General features: G+C 47.3%; 1 protein-coding gene across 2 annotated transcripts; it reads left to right on the forward strand.

Moving 5' to 3' along the window:
• The first annotated feature begins 797 nt into the window (after window positions 1-797).
• ywhah (tyrosine 3-monooxygenase/tryptophan 5-monooxygenase activation protein, eta polypeptide) lies at window positions 798-9782 on the forward strand. 2 transcript variants are annotated; one of them, XM_059655145.1, is made up of 2 exons: window positions 798-1096; window positions 8167-9782. In XM_059655145.1, exons 1-2 carry the CDS (start codon window positions 1010-1012, stop codon window positions 8821-8823), a joined length of 744 nt encoding a protein of 247 aa, XP_059511128.1. In that variant the 5' UTR covers window positions 798-1009; the 3' UTR covers window positions 8824-9782. The 2 variants fall into 2 exon arrangements, with proteins under 2 accessions (XP_059511128.1, XP_048412522.1); XM_048556565.2 differs by lacking the exon at window positions 798-1096 and adding an exon at window positions 1762-1952.
• The last annotated feature ends 298 nt before the right edge of the window (window positions 9783-10080 follow it).

The following is a 10080-nucleotide window of genomic DNA, read 5'->3' on the forward strand; positions in this document are numbered from 1 at the left end:
TACTTTGTGATTTTAGGCATGTGCTTCATGATTGTGGGATTAAAATAATTGTGAAAGAAATTAATTGTTGAATAAAATCTGTTGGCAAGAAGAAATGCTTCAAACAGACCCCTTCATTGAAACATTTTGATGCATTAATTACTTTAGAAAAACATTTTCTGTTTCTTATGTTTCAAATCTTAGCTTTCAAATTTCATCCCTTTATGTTCAGAAAGCGAGTCATCCAGCCTCACATTTTATTATCTTGGAATCTCCAGCATCTGCAGTTCCCATTATCCCGGATAGAACTGCTGGTTGTCACATATAATCACGGCAGAAGTCAATGTGTATGTGGGTGTGGAAGAGGATCAGGGATGGGGAGAAGGTGCAGAGTAGTAGGGCAGATATGAAGGGCAGCACTGCCTTCTCCAGTACCAGCACGGCATTGCCCAAGCCAGGTCCAGGGCAGCACTGCCCTCTTCAGCCCCAATGTCCACTACAATGCACCATCGGTCAATTTGGGGGGGGGCGGCGGGGGCGCTGCCATGGGAACGGCACACGGGGAGGAGACTCCGCCCCCGCAGCGAGGGCGCGCCTGCGCTGACGGTTGTTGTAGGGGCCCGAGAGGGAGGGCGGGCGAGCGAGCCGGCTGGTGGGTGGGAGGGTGAGTGGAGCGCCTGCGCGCCGCGGGCGGCCCCGCCCCCGCGGGAAAAAAGTCCGCAGCTCGCTAAAATTAGAAGGTGACGTCACCGTTAAATAGCCGTTGCGGGTGGGGGCGGGGCCCGGGTGCGGCCGCAGTGCGCATGCCCGACTGCGGCAGTGCGGGGCCTTGTGGGTAGGCAGGCGGCCGGTGGAGCCGGAGGTGGTTGGGGGAGGGGCTGCGGCGCCAGTGAGACCGAGCGACCGGGCGGGCAGGCAGGCAGGCACTCCGCGGCAACAGCGTCGACAGCGAGAGGCGTCCTCTCTGGCTCCTTCCTCTTCCTGTCCCCGTCCCCGGATTGAACGGCCGTCACCGTGAGCGAGTGCGGAGATGGTGGACCGAGAGCAGCTGGTGCAGCGGGCCAGGCTGGCCGAGCAAGCCGAGCGCTACGATGACATGGCGGCGGCCATGAAGTCGGTGAGTCCGCCTGCCAACCCTCCCCCTCTCCCCTTAGCAACGACAGAGAGGTGTGTGTGTGTGTTGGGATTAAACCTCGGAAATCCCCCCCCCCCTCACACATACACAACCCCATCCCCTCTTTAACCCAAGGGGGAGAGCCCTGCGGCGGGTATGAAGCGAGACCCCCCCCCTTCCCTCCTCAAGCTCCTGAGCTGCCCATATCGGGGTGGAGTGTGTGCTCCCCACCCCCCCCCCCCCAAACTCCCCGCGGGACCCTTGCCCGGCCACTGCATTGGGTTGGGACCCCCGGCCGCCTCTCCCCTTCGCCGCCCCACCCCCTCCCGGCACTCTGCCTCATTGAAAGAAATCGCTGTTCTCGTTTTTTTGTCTCCAGCAACCCCCCCCCCCCCAAATCTGGCTCTTTTATTGTCTCTCTTTTCTTCTTCACCAACCCCCCCGCAAACGCCGCAGACGTGTATTTTTGTGCACTATTTGCCATGCGGGGTGCACGTGTCGGGCGTTGCTGATCCGGCTCTGCCCCCCTCCCCAATAGTACCTGGGCCGGGGAGCTTTGTGGATCGGGAATTGTGGTGGTGGCGGCTGGGTGTGGTCTGCATCAGCGTTGCACGGGAGGCTTTAATTTTGTCTTGCCCTCCCCTACCCCCTACCCCAGATGAGATTTCACACCGGTTTGCTTCCCTTCTCGTGTTTGCAACGCCTCAGCCCCTCCACCAAACGGAGGTTTTAGTTCCAGTTTGATTTTGTTCCAAACCATCTGTTTGTTTCGTCGGGTGAGAAAGATGAGCGAGCGCTGCATTCCCTGATGATCAGAGATGGTGGGATCTGTAAAGTGGTGGAAGAGGTCAACTTTTCGGTAGGGCGACGCTCTGAACCAGCCAGTGCAAGCTGGTGTTTGCAGTTAGAAGTAACCGGCCAGTGTTAAGGTCTGGGGTGTTGCTGCTGGCACCCAATTCCAGTAGCCATTCATCTCTGAATTGCATCCTCTGCGCGCAGCGTCTTAGATTTGATGCAAAATAGTTTCAGCACCTGACAGGTTATTCCCATTGCTGGCTGTTATCTGAGTGGACCAGTCTCAACAGTAGATTTGCTTCATCGTATTTTTTTTTAGTGAGAAATAAATACGATTGAGGGAAGTAATTGGGTGTGCAAGACGAATGGTTTAATGAGCTCTAGCTTGGGACGTACTGGGTGGGCATTTGAGGATTTGTTTCTGGAATTTTCGAGGTGGACACTTGTGGCTTGATGGTGGCAAGTTTTCTAGCTGTGGACTGAATTCCAAAGGATTCCCAGCTCCATCCATTCCTGGATGAATGTGAAAATGGAGGCAGTGAATGCTTTGAATGGAACTGTGAGGTCACTAGAATTAATCTTGAAGTACAGTTAGTGGGACAGTGTCTGCAAGGAAACACTTGCATCTTTAACTTGTTCAGTTAAGCGCATCTATTTGCGCCTGGCATTGTTAGCGCCCCAATAGCTCCAAGGGTGTGTGCACTTCAAGCAGACGCTCCTTTCATTGGGACTCCTGTTCATGAGCGGCTCTGAGATTCTGGATGGTTTTCACTTTAGGAATGTGGGTGAGCTGGCAGATCAGGCTAGGTGGTATTATGGGATGGAGAAGAGCAACAGCTGACAGTCGGAAGGTTCCATTGGGACAGCACATTAGCCAGAGATCATGCAGCACAAGAAGTTAGGTCATGTTTGCTTTAATATTGCTTCATTGCAGCTGCTGTGATGTAATTCAACTGCCTTCTAGGAATTGGAGTGTGCCTAAAAGAAAGATCAAAATGGTTTCTGCCTGGGTCTGCTGTAATAAGCCTTTTTTAGCAAATGCCATTTCTAGTGAGCTGCACGTGGCTTTTCTCAACTTGGATTCTTTTATAATGAGGATTGCTTAAAATGATTCCTCATTGGAGCTTAGCTGGCCTAGTATTTCTCACCCAGAGGGCAGTTAAAAGTCAGCAGTGCTACTGCGGGTCTGGAGTCACGTGCAGCCGGTCAAGCAAGGATGACAGATTTCCTACCTTAGTGAACCAGATCAGTTTTTATGGCCACCATGCTTGTTCTTGGCTGATTTTTTAAAATTCCATTTTTTTCACTAAACCAAAATTCCATCTGCCTGTTGGGATTACAGCATGTTTGTAGAAAGCTAGTCTAGTGACATATCTACTGTGCCACCGCTACCTTCACTTCAAGCATTGAATTGATAATCTGGATGACCTTGCCCATTTGCTCCATAAGGACATGCAGCTCTGGTTTGGTGCTGAGATTGAGACATGTTGGTTGTTTGTCGTGCCTTTTGTGACGCTGCATTCATCTATGTAGATCCACCCTTCTTGTTTAAACAAACTAGTCTGTGTCTGCTACAAATGGTGGGCACATCATTTGAGGCATTGAGGCTTGCTGCATGAGGCCTGATTGAATGTCTTTGTTACGAGCGTGACTGCATCTGGGCAGGTAACAGCGGCATGAGCTGGTGATCTTGGCTTTGGTTTCAGTAAGTGGGCTGTAAATGATGCAGCAAACTCTAATCATTGGGATGGTTCACTTAGCACCCCCCCCACCCTGCCCCAAAAATAGGTGAAAGAAATTATGGCTTTGTGAGGACAATTTTGGCGTCAATCTAAAAGAACAGTGGAAGCAGATTCAGTACTCGTTTCAAAAGGGAATGCAACGAATATTTGAAAAGGACAAGCACGTGACTCAAGATGTTGCAGAGGTGTGCAAAGGCGAAGAAGCTGCCTTTTGATTCTAATTGCTAAGACCTCAAGGTGAGGTTCTCACTTTAAATCCACAGTCAGTGGTGGGTGGGGGTGGGGGGGCGGGGGTCATCTGTTTTTCTTTAGAGAGGGTGCAGGCAAAATAATGGGGTCAGCTCCTGTGAACTATCTTGTTGCCCTGTGGCTGACGAGGGAGAAGTATTGACAGCATTGCAGCTGAAACACCTGCTAAGCCAACCGTGATGAGCTCAAGAGACAGACTGGAAATAGTGATGTCCCTCGTGTATTTTTCTGTTGCATTGGTGGGGCTGCCGTCTGTGCTGCTTTGCCCAAACAGCTTGTGGGAAGAGCAGGGCAACTGCTGTCTGTCTATCTTCCAGCCTCCTGGGTGTTGAATTTCCTTGGCAGTTTGCACAGTAATCATATATGTTTCATTAGCTAACATCTCCAGTGCTGATGAACACTAAAAGGATATGGCTAAAGGTACAGCGTGTCGCAGTTACTAATAATAATTCCCTTTTCTCTCCGTGCTCCCTTCAAGGGCTGCAGGGAAGTTCCAGCTATTTGTGCTAAGACTAAAGCTAAGACTTTGCCTTAGATTCATTTGGGTATTTATCATAGTTGATTCAGCCCTTCACCATTATGTTTGTATGATGTGGTTGTAGAAATAGGCAGTTTGACTGTTGAGTCTGTACTACCATTCGGTGATACCATGGCTGATCTGATAATCTGAACTCCGCTGTCATGTCCTTTTGCTGTAGTACTTGATTCCTTAATGGGTTAAAAATCCTGCCTGTCTCAGCCTGGAATATCCTGGCTTGATTGTGCTCTGTGTGAGTAATTTGACAGATTCACTATCCCCTGAGCGAAGAAATGCCTCCCCAGGCTGCTGAGATGATTTGAAGACTATTCAGATTTCTCCCCTCTTCTTCCATTGCTGTATTCACTTTAATAATGGTTATGTGCTTCCTAATTCTCTCTCCTGTATACTTGGCAGAAACCCCCCACATCTTCCTCCACACCCCACCATTCATTCTATCCCAAATTCTCAAGTGTGTCAGCTACTGTCTCCTGTAACAAATTTTGATACCATTTGACTTGTTAATGTCTGTTTGAATCTGCCCTGGAATCCCACCCTATAGTTCTGTGGAAAACCTGTCTCTTTCTAGTTTACTAATACCTGAAATCTGTTGTCTCCATGGGTTTCACCTGGCTTCTAATACTTTGGCCTGTTCATGTTTGCAATTGACAGGCCTTTCTGATTTGGCATTGAGGAAACGGCAGTTGTTCCCTCCTACCTGTCATGGGTATGCCTGTAATATTGCAAAAATGTTTATTTTCTATCAGCCTGTTCAGAGGTGTTACTACACATCTCTGGAACAGGTGGGACTTGAACCTGGACTTCCTGGCTCGCTACAGGTGTTTGTATATTTCTCATCCAAAGAGTCCAATTGTGACATACCTGCTCATGGGAGCATATGCTGAAGATTAAGTTTAGTTCTCTGCTGGTTAGATGTGTCTGCTCACTGGGGTCTCTAGCTGATTTGTGTGATGGACTAGATAGGTTTCCCTCATAGCTAGGTAGCAACCCTGAATGTCATGGGGAGAGTTACTTAATTTGTCTTTGAGTCTGGCTCAAATGGTAGAGAATCTTCAGCGCGCGTGTGCACCTCAAGGCCCTCTGCAGTGTGAGGCTTTTAATGAATTCCTTTGAAAAGTTCCACTTGATTGTTCCCCTTGAGCTGATGCTGAACTTTCAACTTTTGCCCACTTAATTACAAACAGTGCTGTCTCTTGCATTGTTTTGCACTGACGATTGGGGATAGTCTGCTCCCAGTCCTGTTTTCTTCAAACTGCACTGCCATTTGTCTTCTGTTAAAGTAGTTACCTAGTGCACCTATAGAATGTACCAGAATGAACATGTACAAAATCTCAGAATCCTTCAAGTGCGGAAGCAGGCCATTTGGTCCATTGAGTCTGCCCAGATCCACACCTCAGCCTATCCCCATAACCCTGTATTTGTCATAGCTAATCCACCCACCCTGCACATCTGCGGGCACCGTGGGCAATTTAGCATGGCCAGTTCATGAAACCTACATATTTTTGGACTGTGGAAGCAACTAGAGCACCCGGAAGAAACCCACATAGACATGGACAGGTTGCGCATGGTGGAGTTGAACTCTGGTCCCTGGACCTGTGAGGCAGCTGTGCTAACCACTGACCTTCAGTGATGTCCTAAAACACTATGCACACTGCCTGTTTCAACTTAATAAAATAGACAGCAGCCTTTCCTTAGCACAGTGCTTTGTCTGATCGGCCAATCTGGCTGTTTTAAATTTCAGCAAAATTCAGCCATGGTCCAAACCATTTGAGTATGTCATGGGTGTGCCTGTAGCATTGCAAACAATGACTGGTGCTGTTATCTTCCTCACCCAGTGGTAACACTGGGGCTAGCACATATTCTTCATCCTGCTGTGCAGCTGCACACTGAGGTTTCCCTTCTTGCCTTACACTACACTTTGTGGAGTGCTGCCCCTCAAGATGTTTAGAGAGATGCCTGTTGTCCTTTGTGGGCTGCTGTTAACTTGAAGAAAATGTCAACCTTTGGCTAGTGTAGTGCTAGCCAGATTTCACTCCTAACCTAAAGAATTGGTTTCATTTGTTCTGAAGATGGCTCAATTAGTGGGGCCAGGGGTTAGGGACAAAGGGCGGGAAAGTGGATGTAAGCAATGTCAGATCAGCCATGTCCCTATTGAATGGTGGAGCAGACTCAAGGGGCTGCACAGCCACCTCCTGCTCCTTTGTGGTCTTGTTCTGACAGACAGTGTCAACAATCAGTGTTGCTGGAGTGTGCGAGAGTTAGCGTCAAAACCCTCTACTGTTAAGAATATTAGTCTTGTTCTGATTTTGACAGAAACTACGTAACATACTTTAAAGCAGTATTCAGGTGTCCTCTGGTCACAAACATTATTGTGCGAATCAGGTTGTCTTTCAATGTGGTGATATTCAAAGACCCCAGACAGATCACTCTTTACAACTGAGCCTTAATGTCCCAACTTAGTATTGCCTTAGTAGCCAATGAAGACTATGTAAGGTCAAAGATCTCGGTCAAACCTGAGATAATAGATTCCTCTTTCGTTTGGCCATTACCTTTTTTCTTGCAGAGGGTCTTGAATAATGTGTTCTAGCCCTGCTAGCATCATTCCATATTGCTTTGTTAGCTGGTTCATGTTTACCAGTGATTATAGGTCCAACTGGTAATCTTGCATCCACCTGGAAGATTCAAGATAGTGCTGTTGTGGATGATTCTAAAGCTGTGGTATAAACACAGTGCAGTGGGACAGGAGAAACTGGACTGTCACCATGCATTTCCAATCACAATGTTAGGTGGAGTTTGCACTCCTTTATTTTTTTCCACCTGCCTCTCCAGAAAAAGGTGTGAAGGTGTTAACCAGTGAAACTCTGTCTTTGGCAGCAATTCATTCCCACCTGGTTGTTAAATTGTGACAAGTGTAAAGGTGGTTCAGGGAAATTCAAATTTATTTTATGAAGCATCGACAAATAACAGACTGTTAAGGGTGGCATGTTGTTCTAACTGGCAAGGTCCTTTTATAACATGAGAGTTTAGTTGCCATCGGTAACCAGTGAGTAACATCAGTGTCATAGTTCTAGTACGTTAATCCCAAAGATGTGCTTTAGTTGTAAAGGGAGGGAGTTGTTTGGAACACTGTTTGGAGATAATGAGTCAGATGTCACATACAGTTTACTTGTCATGGCTGCTATTGCTTCTGTTATCAGGCGGTTGTTATCTAAGAGCTGAATTTTTAAAAAAGCTAGTCTGTGTGGTAGGGCTGTAGGAAGAAGTGCCACATAGAGCAAGGCATGCAGATAACATGAGGCCCAATACTTCCTGATGCCAGTGTTTAATCATTTAACTGTCCCAGTCCCCCTCCTGGAATTCCTGAAACTGGAAGCTATCTCATTCAGCTTTATTGAAGGGTTTGGTAAAACACAGAAAGTCAGTCTCCTTATGGTCTGAATTCCTTCCAGACCATAAATAAAATCCTGTCCCTGTAGTACAATACAAACTTGCAAAATGCCTATTTGCAGTGAGGGACTTTGTGAGACTATGCAGTGTGTTCTATCGCTGACAATTTAATCTATATCAAACCTGAAAACCTGGATGTTGTCATTTTACTTCGTTATCCATTGTGCTGCTCCCACAGGCAAATTGATGCTTACGAGGAGCTGAATCTATGCCATGTTATGGTTGCTGTGGCAGCGAACTGTGCTGTCTCTCTCTCGTACGTTCCTGACATAAATTTTATTCACTGGTTTTGCTGTTTGTAGGTAACTGAGCTGAACGAGGCCCTATCCAATGAAGACCGGAACCTGTTGTCTGTGGCCTATAAGAATGTGGTAGGGGCCCGGAGATCATCCTGGCGAGTGATCAGCAGCATTGAGCAGAAGACCTCTGCTGATGGCAATGAGAAGAAGCTGGAGATGGTACGTGCCTACCGTGAGAAGGTGGAGAAGGAGCTCGAGGCTGTGTGCAGTGATGTGCTAGCCCTTCTCGACAAGTTCCTCATAAAGAACTGCAACGAGTCCCAGGTGGAGAGCAAAGTCTTTTACTTGAAAATGAAGGGCGACTACTACCGCTACCTGGCCGAGGTGGCTACTGGTGAAGAGAGAGCCAGTGTGGTGAAATTGTCTGAGGCCTCCTACAAAGAGGCCTTCGAAGTCAGCAAGGTTCAGATGCAGCCTACCCACCCCATCCGCCTAGGCCTGGCCCTCAACTTCTCTGTCTTCTACTACGAGATCCAGAATGTCCCAAATCAGGCCTGCCACCTGGCCAAGACAGCCTTTGATGACGCCATCGCCGAACTGGACACTTTAAACGAGGACTCCTACAAGGACTCGACTCTCATCATGCAGTTACTACGAGACAACCTCACCCTCTGGACAAGTGACCAGCAAGACGACGAGGCAGGAGAAGGCAACAATTGAGTCTCTGCAGTCACTGCCCCCCCACCCCACTTATCCCCTCTCCTTCCCCGCCTCACCCAACTGACCCCACGCGCACACGTGCTATATACCCTAGTGCTATTATCTACTGTACACACAGCTCCTCTAAAGCCGCTGTATGCCCATCAGAAGGACAGACAAACTCGATGCATCTTCATCGACTGCATCGGTATTTAAGCCCCTTTGCTATAGTCACTCTTCAAAATCATGCAAAGAAAATTCTTTGAGCCATTTTGTTGCCAGTGAATCACTTGCAGACCAATTTGTTTTGGTCCCTTTTTAATGTTTGAGCAGTTTTTAAAATGAGCAATCGCCTCCTCACTCCATCTCCCTCAAATGAAATGCGAATGCATTTGGTGTTTGAAGCACTCTAACCAAGATTAGAATGAGCAGAGGCTGTGACTTTCTCTTGACCAGTCGCTCCTGTGCATGTGGAGCCTGCGGTGTCCTTATCAGTCATGGAAACTCTGGTACCCAAACAATTTAAACGTAAATAGTGGATCAGGAGTTGACTGTATTGTGGAGTTTACATATAGCCTGCTCATTTTACCCACGAAACCTTAACCATGAAGCAAAATTCTATAAAGCTGGGAGACTGGCTATTATGTGTTGCTGAATACGTTTATTTTATTTTGGCTGTTTAATTTATATGGAGCTCGATGATGTACACAGATCTTGGGTAATGCGTTGCATCTGCTGAAATGTTTTGATACTTTTTGTTTTAAAACCACATTTTTGTCAGATGTCTGTTTGAACCGCAATGGTTATACGTTTTCTTTGTAAAAACATCCGCTTTACCAATCAGTTTGAGTTGATTGAGCTCACAAAACAGATTGTGCATTTAAGAAAAAACAAAATTGAAAATCCTTGGAATGCCAAACCATAAATCATTGTTGGGTTGAATGGATGACAATAAATGCTACTTCAGGTGTATCATCAAATTGGCCCTCTTTCTTGTCTGCTTGTTGGTTGTCATTGCATTTGATCTTGGAAATCGTCAACCACCAAATCAACTCTTATTTACACAGATTCAGCCACCTCAGGATTGCAGCTCTAAAAGCGGGTCTGTTGTATAGTTTGTACACTTGTATTTCGTGCAGCGTGGGAGACAACACAGCGGCACCTGTTCCTACATTACAGCGTCTGTGTTTTCCCCCAGCCTGTCCAAGGAGAAAGTGTTTACTTTTTGTGACACATCTACATTGTTCCCACTACCCCTATGAGTACACTTCTCTGTTC

The sequence above is a fragment of the Stegostoma tigrinum genome, chromosome 26 (assembly GCF_030684315.1).
Source record: "Stegostoma tigrinum isolate sSteTig4 chromosome 26, sSteTig4.hap1, whole genome shotgun sequence".
Lineage (NCBI taxonomy): Eukaryota > Metazoa > Chordata > Chondrichthyes > Orectolobiformes > Stegostomatidae > Stegostoma > Stegostoma tigrinum.

Bases quoted from the DNA above. Each gene is read 5' to 3' on its own strand.
- ywhah (XM_059655145.1), top strand. From the start codon at position 1,010: ATGGTGGACCGAGAGCAGCTGGTGCAGCGGGCCAGGCTGGCCGAGCAA. The intron at 1,097-8,166 runs GTGAGTCCGCCT...TGCTGTTTGTAG, and splicing joins TGGCGGCGGCCATGAAGTCG to GTAACTGAGCTGAACGAGGC.